The 17,719-nt window shown below is 49.4% G+C and overlaps 1 protein-coding gene across 12 annotated transcripts in view; it reads right to left on the bottom strand.

Annotated features, from left to right (window-relative positions):
* Nucleotides 1-17,719, bottom strand: part of LOC112929319 (monocyte to macrophage differentiation factor 2) — a 127,722-nt gene that overhangs the window by 73,771 nt on the left and 36,232 nt on the right. For 6 of the 12 annotated variants that reach the window (XR_012000553.1, XM_026011356.2, XM_026011357.2 and 3 more), the window contains exons 5-7: nt 15,741-15,842; nt 14,931-15,000; nt 11,103-11,260 (exon numbers count right to left, since the gene is read on the bottom strand). Coding sequence is in view for 10 of the 12 variants with exons in the window: in XM_026011356.2 (XP_025867141.1) it covers nt 11,103-11,260; nt 14,931-15,000; nt 15,741-15,842 (330 nt within the window). In the remaining 2 variants the exon portion in view is untranslated. Of the gene's footprint in view, nt 1-10,901; nt 11,261-14,764; nt 15,071-15,740; nt 15,843-17,719 lie in introns of those variants that run through there. The other 6 variants (XM_072753234.1, XM_072753230.1, XM_026011358.2 and 3 more) reach the window with 5 other exon arrangements.

Here is a 17,719-nt window from a genome sequence, read left to right as displayed (position 1 = left end):
TAGGGTCAGCCCCTATGCCCCAGGGCCTGCTGAAATTCTGCAAACTAGCCAACCTCAAATCTGCTAATTCTAAATGTCATCTGTTCCTTCCCTCAGAAGCCACAATAAATCTAGTGCCTATGATTTTCTCTGGTCCCCTCTGTCTCCTGATGGGCCCTGAATAGGTGGTATCCTATGCCCCCTCTTCCTGGGAACTCTGAGGGACAAACTGTCTTTTCAATGTCAATCATCCCCTGATCTCTTGGCCTTGCCACACCTGAATAATAAAATCTATGTTTTGAAACAGGATGTCTGGTCATCCAGGGCCCCAAGAACCTACCAGCATCACCCAAGGGGATCTGTGAGTGAAAGCACCTTGGGGCAATTCTCATGCCAGCCTTCACACCTTCCCCTGAAGCCCATACTGAATTCCCAACTGATGGAAGTTGTGAGAGATGCCAAAGATTACTGATGTTTTACGCCACTACAGGGACACCTGAGTGGCTCAGCGGTTGAGCGGTTGAGCGTCTGCCTTCGGCTCAGGGCATGATCCCAGGCCCTGGGATTGAGTCTCGCATCAGGCTCCTCTGAGGGAGCCTGCTTCTCCCTCTGCCTGTGTCTCTCATGAATAAATTAATTAAAAAAATTTTTTTAAAGCCACTATATTTTAGGGTACATTGTTTTACAGCAAGAGACAGCTGATGCAGGGTTTTTAATTTACTTATGCTTTCCTAAATAATTCAGGTTATCTACAGTGAACAGAGACTGCTTTGATAAAAGAAGTGAACAGACGTTATTTTTAAAAAGACAGCTGGACAAGAGGGAGGCATCTTGGATTTTTATTTTTTTAAGTGCTTTCTACTCCACCGCAAACAATAACATTCACCGGCAGGATTATTCCTCTTTACTATAAATGTTTATCAAATGTTGTGTTAATACAAAATGGCAATTTTACAAACACAGAGAGAGTCCAGTACCAGCAGGACATTTTTTAAAAGTCATGCCACAGATGCCAGTCTCCAATGTTGTAGACACAATAGGTCTAGAAAAACAAGTGTGACAGTCAGAGCTCCTGCTCCCCGCCCCTACCCCTATCCTCCTAGAAAGGCCTTCATAAGCAACAGGAGTGGGAATATGCCTAGTAAAACCTGGTGATATAAACAGGGCTGGCGGACGATCCGTTCAGCGGGATCAGGGCTCAAAATTTGAAATTGGAGGCACAATGGTTCTTGCAAAATTGGGTCCGTTCATTTTTCAAACAGATTCGCTGTCTCCCTCCTGCCTTCCCAGCCCTGCCTGAACTAAACATCGACAGACATTCCTGAGGTCTCTGGGACCATCCTGCCCCAAGGTCCCTTAGAAGATGGGGCTAATCACCAAAACAAGAGACCCCAAAATCTGGTCTTGTATTGCTCTCAGTGGGGTCAGGGTTCTGAGCAGCCAGATCCTCTAAAGCTCCTAACTTCTTTCTCTTTAACTGTTCCCATTTGCCCTTGGGCACCCAAGTTCCTGAGGAGCAGACAGCATCATGCTGACCCCCCCAATCCCCAATCACAGCGACTAAGTACCTAGTACCAATGCTCATGCCTTCCCAGGACAGAACCAACTAGAACAATTTCCAGACCGTAGGTTCAGACTCACTCATGAGGCATAAAAGCAGTGTTGTGCATTGCAACCAGCAACTTGAAAAAGTGACAAAGGGTAGGATGGACAGGGGAGGGTAGGAAGCACCCTAGTGCATCACATAAGTAGGTCCTGTTTCAGCGATGGACGTGTAAATTGGAATCACAGTATAGAATGTATTTCTGATGATGAGTGTTAATCAAAAAGGTTTGGAAAATGCTAACATCTGGGAATAAATGGAGGGCAGCTGACCCACACAGCCTGCAGCCTAATCCCACATGATGGGGCAGGGGGATCCCAGGAAGCACAAGTAAGCCTCCTGTTACTTGCCATGGCTGGAATGTGGCACCTCCCCTCCTAATGCCACAACGAGGGTACAGGTGGGTTTGAGAGCCCATCACGAAGCCAATTTTGCAAAGAGAAGGTTGTTAGGACACCTGTGAACTGAGGTAGTATGGGCAGAGACTCTATGCAGACCTGGGATAACCAGTTGTGGCTGAGCCCCACTGCCCACTGGACCCCAGTGACGAGGGGCCACTCTACAGCTCAGGGTTCGATGGCTGGGCCACATGGAAGGCCTTGGGCTCCAGTGTCCTTGCCCCCTGGAAACAGTCTCAGCCCTGGCCAGTTTCCAAAGACAGGAGCAGAGCACATCAGCCTTTCATCCTCAGGCTGCGCAAGGCTCAGGCAAAACTGAGTGCAGAGATTGAGCAGCCAAAGGATGGCATCGCTCAAGTCTGGAGAACAAGGCCCTGGGAGGATGTTAAGGAGATGCCTCATCCCCTGCCCCAGAGCTCAGCAATCAGGGAGCAAGACAGTGAAGGAGGAGGATGTGATGCCCAAGCACCATGACTTGGATTCCAGCCCTGCCCTGCACCATGGATGACCTTGCACCAGTCACATAGCCTCTCTGAACAGCCTGTTTCCCTGTCTTGCAAGGTTTTACTGGGAGAAATATATGAAAACATGAACATGTGAACATGTTCGGAACTGTGTATATAGTGCCAGTTACACTGATAAAGTGGGGGGTGGAATGCAGAAGGATGTACGCAGGCCGCAGGCAGTGGCATGCTTGTAAAATAGCTCTCCAAAAATATTAGGCTCTGATCTGTAGCCTTTTGCTGATTCTTATGGTGTAAATATTCCATCAAGGCCAATCTCACACCACTCTCAGTTTAATGAGCTACCAGGCCCCGGGATATTTAACAACTGGTCTCCAGAGTGCCCTAAGCAGAGCACACCAATACCTCCACGACTTCCTGGCTCGCACAGGCAGTGGACATCGTTAGACATCATGCAGGCGCCAGCAGCCATGCGGCAGGCAGCATCCCCTCCCCCGCCCACACCTCCCTCTTCTGCCCCCCACCAATCAGACCACCTGAGGAACAGGCACGTACTCCCCTGGCTCCTCCACAGTTCATGCCAAATGCCAGAGTTGCCTGCTCCAAATCTTTCAGATAAGCCAGCTCCTTGGCAGTGCCCAGGCAGTAGATCCCTAGATACCCTGACCCCCCAGGGACAGTAGCCAACTGTAGAGAAGGCTCAGTCCAATGACAGCAGGTGGAACAGCTACCACTGGATGGCACAGACAGGACTCAAAGTCGAAGTGTGGCCTTAAGAAAATCCACTCTATTCGGGGAAAACTTTATGTGGAAAGATACTCATCAGAGATACCTACATCTAGACCAATTATAGATCCCTCTTGAATTGAAAGAACAGTTAAATATATTATGGTACAAATCTTTATATCTCCCATCCTTGTAATTTGGGATGGGCATTCCCTCATCCCTACAGATGAGCCTTGGTGAGTCTGAGGTTTCCTCCTGAAAGGTCACTCTGACGCTCACCACCATACAGACTGGGTGTGTCTCCCCTGGGACCCTGCCTCGTTCACTCTGTAAGTCCAGGACTGGCAGACCCACTAGGGAAAACCTGGGGAGGCTCTCAATAGCACTCCGGTTTGTCCTCTGATGTTCAGACTCACCAAGAGTAAAGGCCAGGGCAGCGTCCACACAGACCATGGCTGTGAACCTGTCTAACCTGGATACAAAGGGCCAACGCATACATGGGACTCCCTAGCCACACCTTCCCAACCTGGGAAGAGGAGACCAAGCTCCCCTGCTACCCCCACAAATGTGCACGGAGCACCGACTAAGCACTGGGTATGGTGGGCTGGGCACAGAGCATGGGCAGTGGAGATGCAGCATCTGCCCTCAACCAGGTGTCCCAGACTGTTGCTCACACCTCTCCTGCCTCCCTGCCCATGTCTCCAGGCTCAGCTAAAATAAGCTAAAAGGAGGAGAGTGCTGGCCTGTGATATTCACCACATGTGTGGCATTTGTGACCTCTGTTTAGAGGGAAAAGTCTAGATCACTGATTCTCCACAATGTTGGTCTCCCCAAGCCCTTTCAGGGGCTCACAAAGTGAAGCTGTTTTCACAATAATACTATGACATTATCTGTCTTTCCCTCTCCTGCCTTCATGCAAAGGTTGCCAGACACTACGGCACAGGTGATTGTCACATGCTCGTGCAAACACAGGCAGGGGAGTCCTGTGGTGGTCTGTTAAGCCAGACGTTCAACAGATTTGCAGGAACGTGAAACAGTGCCACTCCTCCTCCTAAGTCTCTTTTTGTCTGGACAAATATAGTTATTTCTAATAGAAAAATATGTTACTTATGTTAACGTGTAATGAGTTGATCTTTACATGAACTAATAGGTATTTTGAAATACTACCAGTTTTAATTTCTAGTATGATGAATGTTAATATTAGATCTAGCCCATAAACAAAAGTTCTTTGGTGTCCTCAATAGTTTTTAAGAACACAAAGGTGTTCCAAGACAAAAAGTTTGAGAAACACTGATTTACATTGTCCAATGGAACATTCTGGAAGGATGTAGACTGTCATTATCTGTGCTGTCCAAAAAAGGTAGCCACTGGCCACATGTGGCTATTGAGTACTTAAAATGTGGCTAGTACCCCTGAGGCACCGAGTTTAAATTTTATTTAATTTTAATTGACTTAGCCACCTGTGCCTTATAGCTACCATGCAGAGAGCACTCCTCTACATGGAGTCTGGTGTTTCTCAGCCCATTTGGGCTGCCTTTATTTTCCATACACTGATCTATCAAAGGTGTCTATGCATGAAGGAAGGTTTCAGTGTTGTTCCTAGGAGGAGCTGGGTCCACAGCCCTCTGCTCCCCTAGGGGACCTTGCCTTAAACTGGGAATGGTCTTTCCATGCTGAGTCAAGCCAGCCCAGCCCACTCGTCTGGGCTGCATGCCCATCCCGGACCAGCACAGTTTGGAAATGGACCAGCAGCTGACAATCAGCTGAGTAAGACCACCAACTCCTTTTACAGCTGACCAGATGAAAGCCCAGAAAGGATACATCAGCTGTCCAAAGTCACACAGGAAGCAGGAAGTCAGGTACACCACATCTACATGTGGAAAACAAGATCACAAGGAAGGGCTGGTATATCCTCCCTGCCAGACCAGGAGGAACCATGCCACCTGTGCCACCAGACTGTGAGAGAGGCAGCAGGCTGCACATCCTGTCACTGGAGGGGGCAGGACTTGTCATGGCCTTCTACCCAGAGCAGGGGCCACAGTGCCCAGGAAAGAAAAGGGGCATGGGAGGGAAAGGCATCAGCTCCAGCTCTACCCAGCTCTGTGCCCTGGGCATGTTGCTCCTCTGCTCTCATCCCTGCTCTCTGGGTACAAAACTGAGCTGTCCCACCCCTTCTGGCTCATATTCAAGGCCCATGCTGTTCAGGCTCCCAGCCTTGCACATTGCATCTCAAATAAAGCAATCATAAAAGAGGATGGGTCTGGGATACACAGATTCCTGCCAGCCACCTGTGCACAGGCCAGGTGTCCCATTGGGACCTGTGGCTTGGAGCTCTTTACAGGGAATCCAGTCCCTGTGGTAAGCATTAGCATGGGGCCAGAGAATGTCTTCCCAGCCACCCTGCCACTGGGAACCATATGGCTACACATTCTCCCAAATAAGCATCTTTTGAAAGCCTGAGTGGGAGCTTCTGCCAATGTCTCCAACACTGGCCTGAACACAGGGCTAGTGAATGAAGCCTCACACCTTTGGTATAATCGTTCAGAGCACTGAACCAGCTGAAGCAAAAACATGAAGCCCACTATCATTTCAACTGCTCCCACCCACATGCTGGAAACCCTAAAATTGACTTTAAAAACCCTAAAATTGACACTAAAAAGTGTCAGTGTTTTAGGGAGCATAGTGGAGTTGGGGAGAGCTCATGGCCACCATTTATAAGCTAGGTGCCCTTGGATGAGTTACTTAACATCTCTGAGCCTGTCTCCAAATCAGTAAGATGGGATCATACCTACCTCGTAGAGTGCTTATAAAGATGATGTAAATCACAGGGCTTGGGACAGAGCTTATGCAACGTTAGCGACAGAGCCCAATTTCAGGGATGGCCTGTGTATAGACACAGGCTGCTAAGGGGTATTAGTGCTGTGAATCTAGGAAACTAAGTGAGAAAGAGACAGCTCAACGCAAGAACTGTGGTTAGGGCCCACACTCCTGGACAGGAGTCTGTCTTCTGGAATCTGACTCCATAACCCCATCACTAACATGTGGGGCATGGCCTCAAAGCAGATGAGCTCCAGAGGAGGGCTTCCAGAACCGGTGTCCAAACCAGCTGGCAGAGTTCAGACTCCAGAGTGCCATCCTGACCTATTGGTTCAGCCATTCAAGGGGGGTGGCAGCCGGGATCTGGGGTTCAGCAAACCTCTGCAGAGATTCCCTGGCCAAATCCTAGGGCCAAGAACACTGTTCTGACTTCCTTCCACAAAAATGGCCTTTGCCCTTCACTTAGCAAGAGAAAGAGGCTCCATGGGCTGACTGCCATCTCCATTTTACAGATAAGGAGACTGAGGCAGAGGGAATGAAGGACATGGCAGAGGGTTGCATGCTGGTCTGTGTAGGGCTGGACCCTGAGCAGGTCTGATTGGTTCCAGGTTCCAGACTCTGCAGCTGGAGTGTCCGAGCAGCTCAGTGCCAGGTCTAGCCCTGCACAGGGACCCCTCAGAGCTGGTCTGTTCTCACAACTCAGCATCCTGGGCATCCCTGGCCAGTTGAGTGAGAAGCACAGGCAGGAAGCAGTGGGGCACAGGTGGGCCTGTGCGAGCTTTGGAGGGCCAGAGATGCATACCCCTTTCCAAGATATCTTCAGTGATGTCACTTGGTAGCTTGAAATCAGCCATAGGAGCATTTACACCATGGAAATCAGCAAATACTACACACCAGTGCTTTAAAAGAAAAATCATTAAAAATGTTCAGCCCCACATTCCTCCCTGGCAGACAGACTTGGGGGCAGTGGATGTCCTTGGAAACAGGAGATCTGGCCATGGGACCTGACACTTGGAGGTTAGATAGTCCTGGCTTCAAAGCTTTGCTTTGCTGGTTAGATCCTGGGTCCCCTTGGGGAAGTTGCCAAACCTCTCTGTGCTTTGCCTTCCTGCTCTGTAAGATCAGCTAATAATCCTTACCCCGCAGAGGGGACTGTGTCAATCCATGGACAGAGCATCTATGAAGACACAGCACAAAGCCTGGCCCCCAGGAGGGCACCATTTCAGTAAGCCTCTGCCTCCCGAGCTTCCTGCTTCTCCTCACACCTGCTGTGCACCATACCTGTGAGTGTACTCATGTGTCAGTGTACTCGTGTGGCCCTGGCTGCTGGGACTGCCACAGGTTCTTTCAGGACCCCATGATGCGGTTCCCAGAGCCTACCTTTCAGCACCTGCTTGCACAGTGTATGGTGGCAAAGGTGATAAGTGCCTTCTTGACTAAGTCACCAGGTTCATTTCCCAGACCTCTGAGCTCTACCTGCCCCTCTTAGCTTAGCTCTCCCCAACACCTGCTTCCCAACAGAGGCCTGAACCCAAATGCAGGTGCTCAGCAGAGCTGTGGGAAAACATTCAGAGCACTTCAGCTCTTGCAGATGAATACGGGAAAGAGTTTGGTGCACCGAAAACCCAGGACTGCAACATTCTCAGGAAGCCCTGTACATCATCCCACTGTGTGAGGCCCCCACCCACCACTAGTATGGCTTCAGGACCTCAGACTGGTCCCATTGACAACTCCCATCCTGCATCCACCCCTGCCCAGTTCTGTCCTGGGATAGTCCCCGGCCTGAGCCCGATGCTGATGGAGAGAAGGATGCTCAGCCCTGCTCCTACCATATGTGCAATTTCCAATCAAGAGAGAAAGGCAGCTCTGGTCTGTGATGTTGGCTTAAAGTCCCCTGGCCGGAGAGGCTACTGGCCCCAGGGACAGCCCTCGGCAAGCTCTGCTCAGGGCCTGTCAGGGAAATCCTGCCAGCTGGCAGGCAGGCCTCCACCAGCAAGTGCACCTGCTTTGGCTTTCCCTGTTGATTGCCAATGGATGGAGGATGCAAGTTGTCACCTCCAGGCCTGTCCTCTAGCCTGGCTGAGCAGTGGGAGGCAGTTGCCCCAGTGAGAGCCTCCTGAACCTGCCTTCATCCTCACTTCTTGCCAGCTCCTACCCCTCACCCTGCCCCAACAGTGCCTGCCTAACTCAGGAGCAGCTGCTGAAGTGCCCAGAATATCAAAGAGGCCTGGTGACCGCCTCCCTGGCTCCTTGGGGCAGGACAGCCACTTTGATGGATCATCCTGGCACATGACAGCCTCAAAGGTGGCCAGGAAGAGAGAGCTGGCATTTGAATTCCCAGTGCCCTGCCTTCTCTACCCCACATGCCCAGTGCACAGACCAGGATGCTTACCCACAGCAGGGACTGGCCTAGGAACATCTTTCCCTTTCCTGTACTGTCTCTGACACATTTTGGAGGAGGCCAGGGCCTGGGTTTGGGTGAAATGGAATGCTGGGAAACTCACTTTCACAAATGATGTTGAGGAAGAGAAAGGGTTCATGGGAAACCACCTAAATTGGAACAAAAGGAAGGAATGTGGCCAAGGCCAACAAAACAGTGTCCTTACCAGCCTGTCCATAGTCAGAAATCCCACCCTTCGTAATTCACTCCTTTGGGCAGTGCAGCTGACACTCCTAGGAGAGTGTCATCTCATTATCAAGGGTTGCTTCCCAAGTGGACAACTAAGGATGCTAATTAGAATACCAGGCTGGGTATTTCACATTTGTCATCCTACCACATCTTTAAGCAACCTTGCAAGGTACCTTACTATACCCAGCTTATAGCTAAGGTTAAGGAATTGGCCCTCACAAACAGAAGAAGCCAGATTTTATGTTAAGTCCGGCAAAATATAGCTCCTCCCTTAAAGAGCTCCTGAGTTGGGGGGCAGGTGCAAGGACCAGGATGATGAAGGACAGAGCTTCTAGCCATGGCGCAGGTAAGCACAGAGGGTGGTGGGAAGCAGGCGGGAGCACCTGAGTCAGAGAAGGTCAGAAGTCCCTCGACACTAATGCCTGAGCAGAGCTTTGAAGGATGAGTAGGAACAAGATGGGTGGACCAGCATCTCAGAAGTTGTGGGGCATAAAGGGGCAGGCTGTCTTGGGGAAAATGCAAGCTTGAGTAGACAAGAGGAGGGGGCAGGAGGAGATGCAGGTGTCACATAAGGAGCTGAGCTCCAGAGTCACTAAAGGAGACCCAGGTCCCTGTCCCAGGCTACCCAGGCCCGGTCCTGTAACAGGGCTTTGGTTCTCATCAGTGCCTCAATGACAGGACTTTCACGTCAGCTTGGCATGGTGCTGGTGCCGTGGTCTGAGAGATTTCCTGACTGGTTTCCCATAGCTAACAAGAGCTCCTCCCCCACTGTCACAGTGTCCCTGCCTGTGGGCAAAGCCCTTCTCTAGGGGACCTTCCCCCACAAAGCTTCCTCTCCCCACCCCTCAACCTTCAACCCTGACCCCAACTGAGGGTGGGCAGACCAGATGAAGGCAGCTTCCAGGGGCTGGGAGTGCACGCACACATGCATGCACACAAGGCGCAAGAGGACAAAGCTAACCGCCAACACCCAAAGCATCTGCCAGCTCAGAACCGTCTGTCTGAGGAATGTGTCGGATGGTTTAATACTGGCTTTGGTACATGAGATTCCAGATGCTGGAACCCTGAAATACATTGGAATGTACTAGAACTAAGCATAAGGCATCCTGTCTTGGCTCACCCAACTCTGATTGGGAGCTGTAGGCTGAGGCTTGTCTACCTTGAGAGATGCTTGATTCAGAGATTCCCAGATTCCCACTCAGATCAGGAGCTAGGCCTGGATCCCCTCCCCAGTAAATAGCCACGTGCCAGGTACAGAGTGGACAGCCCAACCCTGGGAGGACACTATGAGGACAGGTCCCCAGAAGTCTTGTCATTGGGCTACTAGGAGCTTCAGAGGTGGGGGTATCCCAACACTGGGGACACTCTGCCCAGATCCCTATCAAACTAGCCAAGGCCTGCCTTCCTTCTGGGGCTCATCTGAGGAGCCTCTAAGGGCCATGATTTGCACCAAGCAAGAATCCGAAAGTTGGCATCACAAGCCTTAAATCTGGAGCAGGTGAGAAATTTCCTGGGATCTGCTTGCCGCCCACCCCCCCCCCCCCCCCCCAAGGAATGGCTCTGATCATTTCTCTGGATTTTTCAGCAGATGAATTGGCCAACTAACCACTTCCCAATCCCCAACCACTCTTCCTCTGTACTGAGAATCAGCTATGGTGTAGCCAAAGGCCAGGGGTTCCTAGAGCTGTCTGCCTAGGTCTCCCTTCATTGTCCCCAGACTGCCCCACTCCAGGAGTGTCCCCAACAGGGAGAAGGAGTTCAGGCATAGTGTCAGGAGATAAGTATGCTCTCCTACATGGAGACTTCTAACTGGTCTAGTCATGATCCCACTGCAGAGCACAGAAGACAGGAAAGGCTAAGAAGGGCCATCCTAAGTGCTGAGTTGATAAGTCATGGCTGCCCAGAGCACCTCCTGGAGAAGAATACTGATACTGCACCATGCTCCATTTGATTGGTGATGTCTGCTGTGGTCATGGATATTCACCATCCCTGATCTACAGGCTGGGTGACTTTCCCTGAACAGGGCACAATTCCCCAGCCAGGACTTTGGTAGCAGAGGAGGCCCTGGCCAGCGGGGTACAAACAATCCACCAACTCCCTAACAGAGTTATAAGAACCCTAAAGAGTATCTATTGGCCCAAGGTCCCCCAATTTGCCAGGACAATGTCTCTCCCTTTTCTGAAGATGTTAATGTTGGTTGTATTAGGAAATACTTGCCTAGAATAGAAACACATTGCAGGGTTAATTTATCCTCTGTAAAAATGACTAAATGCTTTCTTTCTCACCTGGGACCCTAAGGACATTCTGGCTACTACCAGAAGTAGCCTTGGACCCATCGAAAACTCTGCCCGTGGACATGCAGATGGGCCTGGGCACTGCTCTGAACCAAAGTTCATAGAAATGCTTTTCATGATGCTCTGCCCCATGCATCGGAGCCACCTCACTTGGACACCTTGGCCTGCACAGTGCTGGGCAGATACAGGTACCTCCAGATGGCATAGTAGTGGGTGCCAGCACCAAATGCCACAAAGAGATGCCAGATGGCGTGAGCAAAGGGGATCCTCCCGTCACTCTTGAAGAACACCATGCCCAAGCAGTAGAAGACCCCTCCGGTCATCAGCTCCCAGATGCCCTCGGTGTTGGGCTGTGGGCAAGGACAAAGGTACAAGTCAGAGGAGCAGCCAGCAAGGCTGGGAGCACCCCACAATCCCCGCCCACATACTCAAAACAAAAAGAAACATGGATGGGAAGCCAGCCCAGATTCCCGGGTAGAAGGTCTTGACACATATTAATTCTTCCCAAAATTAATTCTCAAATGTTATTGATGTCTACCAAAATCTCAAAGACTATTTTATAGCATATGTTTTCTAAAAATTAATACAATCTGGGTGTGTACCCAAAAGAAGTGAAAGCAGGGATGTGGATAGATACTGGTATATCCAGGTTTGTAACAGCCAAAATGTGGAAGCAAGGCACATGTCTGGGGATGGATTAATGGATAAACAAATTGTTATTCATGTTATTTCATACTGTGGGCAATTATTGCTCAAGAGTTAAAAAGGAAGGAAATCTGGCACCTGCTACAACATAGATGAACCTGGAGGACATGATGCTAAGTGGAGTGAGCCAGACACAAAGGGACAGATACTGTAGGATCCCACACAGATAAGGTCCCTGGTGTCCATTGAATCCATAGAGACAGAAAATAGAATGGAGGTTACCAGGGGCTGGGGAAGGAGGAACAGAGAGTTAGTGTTTCCTGGGAACAGAGATTCAGCTTGGGGTGATGAGAAAGTTCTGGAGATGGCTGGTGGTAACAGCTGCATGAGAACGTGAATGTGCTTCACACCACTCAACTATATACTGAAAATGGTTAAAATCGTAATTTTTATGTATAATTTATCACAATTTTTAAAAAGGAATATATGTCCAGGGAAAAGAATTTTAGAGAAATCAAACAAAAAATATTAAGAAAAAAAGGAGTCATCCTAGTCATCAGAGATGAGCAGTATTAATACCTGAGCAATTGGTGGTTAAAGGGAATGGCAGAGACCCAATGAGAGCCATCATACCATCCCCCACCCCCTGTCTTCCTGGGTCCACCTGTACACGAATTACAAGCTGCCACTGCTAACAGTATCCTTCCAGAAATGTTCTCTCCACGAGCAACATGCCATATGCACTTTGTACATAATGATGCATAGGAAATGATCATTCTAGATAGATGGGCTCACACCATCCCCACCATGCTGCAACGCCACACTGGGTTAACTGGTCTATGGGGGACTAGTCTGCAACCCATGGCAGGAGACATTTCCAACTTTTGAACAGCTGCATAGTATTTCATTGTCCCTGTGGACACTAACTGATCCATTCAGTCCTCCAGAGCATTGTACTCACATATTAATTACACAGTAACAACATTAGGAATATCTAGAGCCTCCTAGCACTTGCTAGGTGCAAGGCACCGCATGGAGGGCCTTTGTGCCACCGTCACAACTGCCTTAAGAGGCATGCATTACTCCAAGTGACTGTCATGAGGATATGCCCACGACACGTGCTAAGTGAGGAAAGCACGCTGCAGAGCAGTGCATTTCGTGTGACCTTATTTTCGTAGAAGAACAAATAATTCAGTATGTCTGCATATCCACGTAGATTTGCATATAAATAAATAAATAAAAAGGACATACAACAAACTGAGTGGTGGTTACAGCTGGGGCATTGTATTAGGGAGGACGTGGAAGGGGGCTTTGGCTCTTTCACACACCTGAGACTTATTTTTTGCAGTGATTATGTATTTAAATATACACTTACTATATATAAGTATATATATGTCCTTAAATATATGTAATACATGATTGGACAGATAGTGTATAATTTAGTATTTAGTGTAATTAATAAAATTTAAAAATTTTAACATAAATTTAAATGATATTTTAATTTAAAAAATATTTACTATATATAATGTAATATGTACTTCATAAAATTTTTAAGAACCTTTTTAAAATTTATTTATTTATTTATTCATAAGAGACACAGAGAGAGGCAGAGACATAGGCAGAGGGAGAAGCAGTTTCCTTGTGGGGAACCTAATGTAGGACTGGATCCCAGGACCCCAGGATCATGACCTGAGCTAAAGGCAGACACTCAACCACTGAGCCACCCAGGTGCCCAAATTTTTAAAAACTTAAAAGTAAATTTAAACAAATAGTTTTAAGATTTCAAAACATTACAATGTAATATTTAGTTGAATTCGTAATATTTTTAAAATAAATTTAAATTTTTAAAAATTAAAAATATTTAATATAAATGATATCATGTAATATTTATTCTACTATACTTCATACATTTTTAATTTTTTAAAGACATTTAGATGTTTAAAAAATTTTTAATGTTAAAAATATTTATCATAAAAAATATTTGTAATAAATTGTATAATGTAATATTTAATATACATCAAAAAAATTTTTTAATTTAAAGATAGGGGTGCCCGGGTGGCTCAATCAGTTAAGAGTCCGCCTTTGGCTCAGGTTATGACCTCAGGGTCCTGGGATCAAGCCCCACATGGGGCTCCCTGCTCCGTAGGGAGCCTGCTTCTCCCTCTGCCTCTCTCTCTCCTTGTGCTCTCTCTCTCTCTCTCTCTCAAATAAAAAAATAAATCTGTAAATAAATAAATAAAACGTAATTAAGCTACATTAGCTCACTCAGTTTAGTGCCAGAATAGAGACAGGCCCTTGGACAAAACAGAACTGAAATATTGTGTTCACACATATATGTGTGAATTTAACACGTGGTCAAAGGAACATGTTTAAATGGCAGGTAACTGAAATCACTGGCTAGGTGTCTGGGGACAAATTACCATGTCCAGGAGAAACCACGGTGGGAAGTTTAAATCCACAACAGAAACAGGAGAAAATACTTTCCTAACCATAGGAAGGAAGAAAGAAAGGAAGACTTTCCTAACCATAACACTTAGAGTTAAAAAAATAAAGAAGATAAAATTTTTCAAAAAGACGAAACACGTGGTAGACTTGACAATGTATAATCTTACCACCTGCCAATAAGAGTGTAAGATAAATAAACTAGGGAGGGTGCCAGGCAGGTGAGTTTACTGTGCCCACTTGACAGGACAAAGGAGGCTGGGAGGGGTGATGTGGTTTCCACACTTGCCCCCCCCCACCTCTTCTTTTCCTGGCCTCTGCCCCTCACAGCGGGGGGAGGCGGGGGGGCCACACCTGAGATCCATCCTAGTCGCCAGTCAATGTTATGGGGGCAAATCATGGCTCAGCCACTTAGGGGCTGTACATGCACATGGGCTGGCCTGAATGTCATGAACAGGACATCATGTCCCTCTCCAGGGACACCTGGGTCAAGGAAGTAAGATCCTGTGGGTAGGCCCCCTGCACTTAGTAAGGGCTCAGACTATATATAGGGAAGGTGCCCCTTCTCGGCTTGGTCTCTGGTGTGGACAAGCAGTTTAGGATTTACAGACACCAAAGCAGGTAATCAGAAGTCCAGAGCCCTGACTCTGCCTCTACGGCCAGGAATGTTATTACCACAGATTTAATTTAGTGACTGGGTACTTACTATGTGCCAGGTACCATCCTAATCCCCCCCATGGGTTTTCCTATTCAATCCTTAAACATACAGGAGGGCTGAAGCCGGGAGGGTCACACAGCTCGCTGGAGGTTAGGCAGAGTCAGGCCTCGGTTTCCTCATGTGCCAGAGGAGGAGGTTGGACACAGTGATCCCGAGAGGCACGCTGGGTCCCTCCAGCCAGCTGGGAGTCCCCTTGCTGGGCAGGTGGGGCTTACCATTGAGAGGATGACCAGGGCAGGGAAGAAGCCCATGATGACATAGCAGAGCAGCTCCACGAGCTTGTACCTGGCAGGAAGACAAGCCATCTGGGCCTCGGGACAGCCTCCCCATGAGGAACAGCGTACAGCTCCCCGTTCTGGGTAGGAGGGACACCCCAACCAAAAGAGTGAGAAGGACTCCACCCTCTGCCCAGCACTCCTGGACTCTGACTTCACCCATTGACACCCAGCAGGTGCTGGCAGAGCTGGGTGGCCCTGGGTGGATCTCCTTCCCTCTGGGACTTGGGTCTCCATCGATGAGATGACAGGCCAGGATTGCCACTGCTGAGTACAGCATGCCACACTCGAGCCTGGGGCAGCCACTGCTAGGTGACCCTAGCACCTTTTCCTGCTGGGTCCAGGAAGCCGCCCTCCATACATCCAAGTGGCTGCAACCAACTGACACTGATTTGCTGTCCCTGGAGATTCCAGGGGTCACTTATTCCCTTTGGCTTCTATAGCTCTGTTTCTTTTCTCACTCTGCAGGACTGAAGTGAAGGTATTCGCAACCTTTCCCCCTCACCTGACCACCCAGCTTAGGGAAGGTGGGTAACACATGACCCACAAGGCCTTTGTTAAAAACGCTCTTCAGATCCACCCTACAGGCTGTGGCCCTGGTGGCCATCCATGGGCCTGAACCCCATGATGCTAGGCAGAGCTGTACCCTCATGCCTCAGGGGGTCATCCTGGGTTGTCATCTCCCCAGGGGCAGAGAGGAGGCCCAGCCCCCACCCCGTGACACTCCCCCCACCCCCAGCCCTGGCTTACCGCTCATGGAAGAAGAAGACGTAGATGGTGCCCACAGAGGCCATGATCCAGACCAGCCAACGCATGTGGGAGGCCCAGGGCCCCAGCTCCCGAAGGTTCAGCCTGGGAGAGAGCCAAGGGCACAGCCTGAGGGGGGCCTGCTGGGACCCAGCCCCTCACAGGAAGACTGACCCCAGAGAAGCCCTGTGCCCTGCGGCCCCACAGCAGGGACGTGGGCTCTCATGGAAAGCCAGATGGGGAGACCGAGAAACCGGGTCTTGAGAACAATAAGCAATGATTAGAGGGAAATTTCCCAAACAGATACTGTAGGAGTATGAAGAGAAAGAGCATCTCAAGTGGACGGGAGTGTGAAGCCTGTGTGAGGGCAATCTGGCAGACTCTTTTTTTTTTTTTAAGATTTTATTTATTTATTCATTTATTCATTTTTTAATTTTATTTTATTTTTTTATAATAAATTTATTTTTTATTGGTGTTCAATTTGCCAACATACAGAATAACACCCAGTGCTCATCCTGTCAAGTGCCCCCCTCAGTGCCCATCACCCATTCACCCCCACCCCCCACCCTCCTCCCCTTCCACCACCCCTAATTCGATTTTATTTATTTATTCATGAGAGACACACACACAGAGAGGCAGAGACACAAGCAGAGGGAGAAGCAGGCTCCATGCAGGGAGCCCAACGTGGGACTCGATCCCAGGACCCCGGGATCACAACCTGAGCCAAAGGCAGACGCTTAACTGCTGAGTCACCTAGGTGCCCCCCATCTGCTTGAATCTACCAAACCCAAGGTATGCATGTCCCATGACCCGGTCCTTCTGGCCCCGGGGGGTCAGCCAAGTCAAGGCTGTCTGGTACTCTCACCCAGAGGCACAGGAAAGGACATTCATCACGGCATGGGTCCATCGGGGAAAGCAGGAAGACACCCCTTGTCTACCAGCAGGGGAAGGGGATGGCATCCATCTGTGCTGGTTATCAATGACTGCCTCTCACCCTTTCTGCCTGCCCCAAGTAAACGGAGCTGGGCCTCGCACATCCCTCCTTGGCCGAGGCACGATGCTGAGCTTTGTCAGGGGAGTAAAATGAAGAGACTTTGCAGGAGGAAAGGCTCTTCCTCCCTGGTTCCTGCGGTTTTCCCATGACGTTTGCAAAGCAGGCTTTTCTCCGCAGCTACGTGGTCAGGGCTGTTTCCCAGGGCAGGTGCCTGCAGGTGCGGCTTTCTCTGGCATTTGGCCATGGCGTGTTCTCTTGCTGTTGACTTAGGTGATGGCAGCAGCGGTGGTACAGCTTCAGGTCCTGGACAGTGCAGGCCTGTGCCCCAGGCCAGGTGGCTGCTCCTGCACCCTTTCTGCAGCCCCACACACCTGCACACTGGGGCCCCCGCATAGGGACTCCTGTCCAGCAGGCCACCTGGCCTCCACCCTGTGCAGTGTCTGCATAACTGAATTGCACCAAAATGCTCTAAGGCTCCTGCAGGCGCGTCTCTGGCTGCTAGTTCCAGGAGCAACCAGCAACCAGCAGCCTCCCTGGCACAGAACAAGTGGGGAAGCTCAGGACCTCCCGTGGCTGGCCTCTCCCGGCACCCAAGAGGGGTGATTTCCAGCAAGCCACCCCACCCCCACCAAACCCTCAGCAGCTGCTCTGTCATCCCGTGGGCAAAGACCAGGCTCTTTCCAATGAGGTAGGAGCTCTGCCCTGGGTGAAGGTGGGGCTGGTGGTAGTTGTCCCTTATCTCCACCACTACTGGCTTCCCTAGATTTGTCTTTGATGCTCATGAATCAATTCTCCCCTACTCCAATCTCCCATTATTAATCCTTTATACCAAGTTTTTGGTGTTCAAATCACTGTATGGTTTCTGTGTTCCAACTGCACCCTGCCAAACACACCGTCCTCTGGTATAGTCATAGCAGCTTGGAAAACAGGAAAACAATCTAATCTGTACTTAGGTGCATACAACAAGACATATTGTTAGGTGTGCCAG

Source organism: Vulpes vulpes, chromosome 3, assembly GCF_048418805.1.
Source record: "Vulpes vulpes isolate BD-2025 chromosome 3, VulVul3, whole genome shotgun sequence".
Lineage (NCBI taxonomy): Eukaryota > Metazoa > Chordata > Mammalia > Carnivora > Canidae > Vulpes > Vulpes vulpes.
This window is presented reverse-complemented; position numbering and strand designations above follow the sequence as displayed.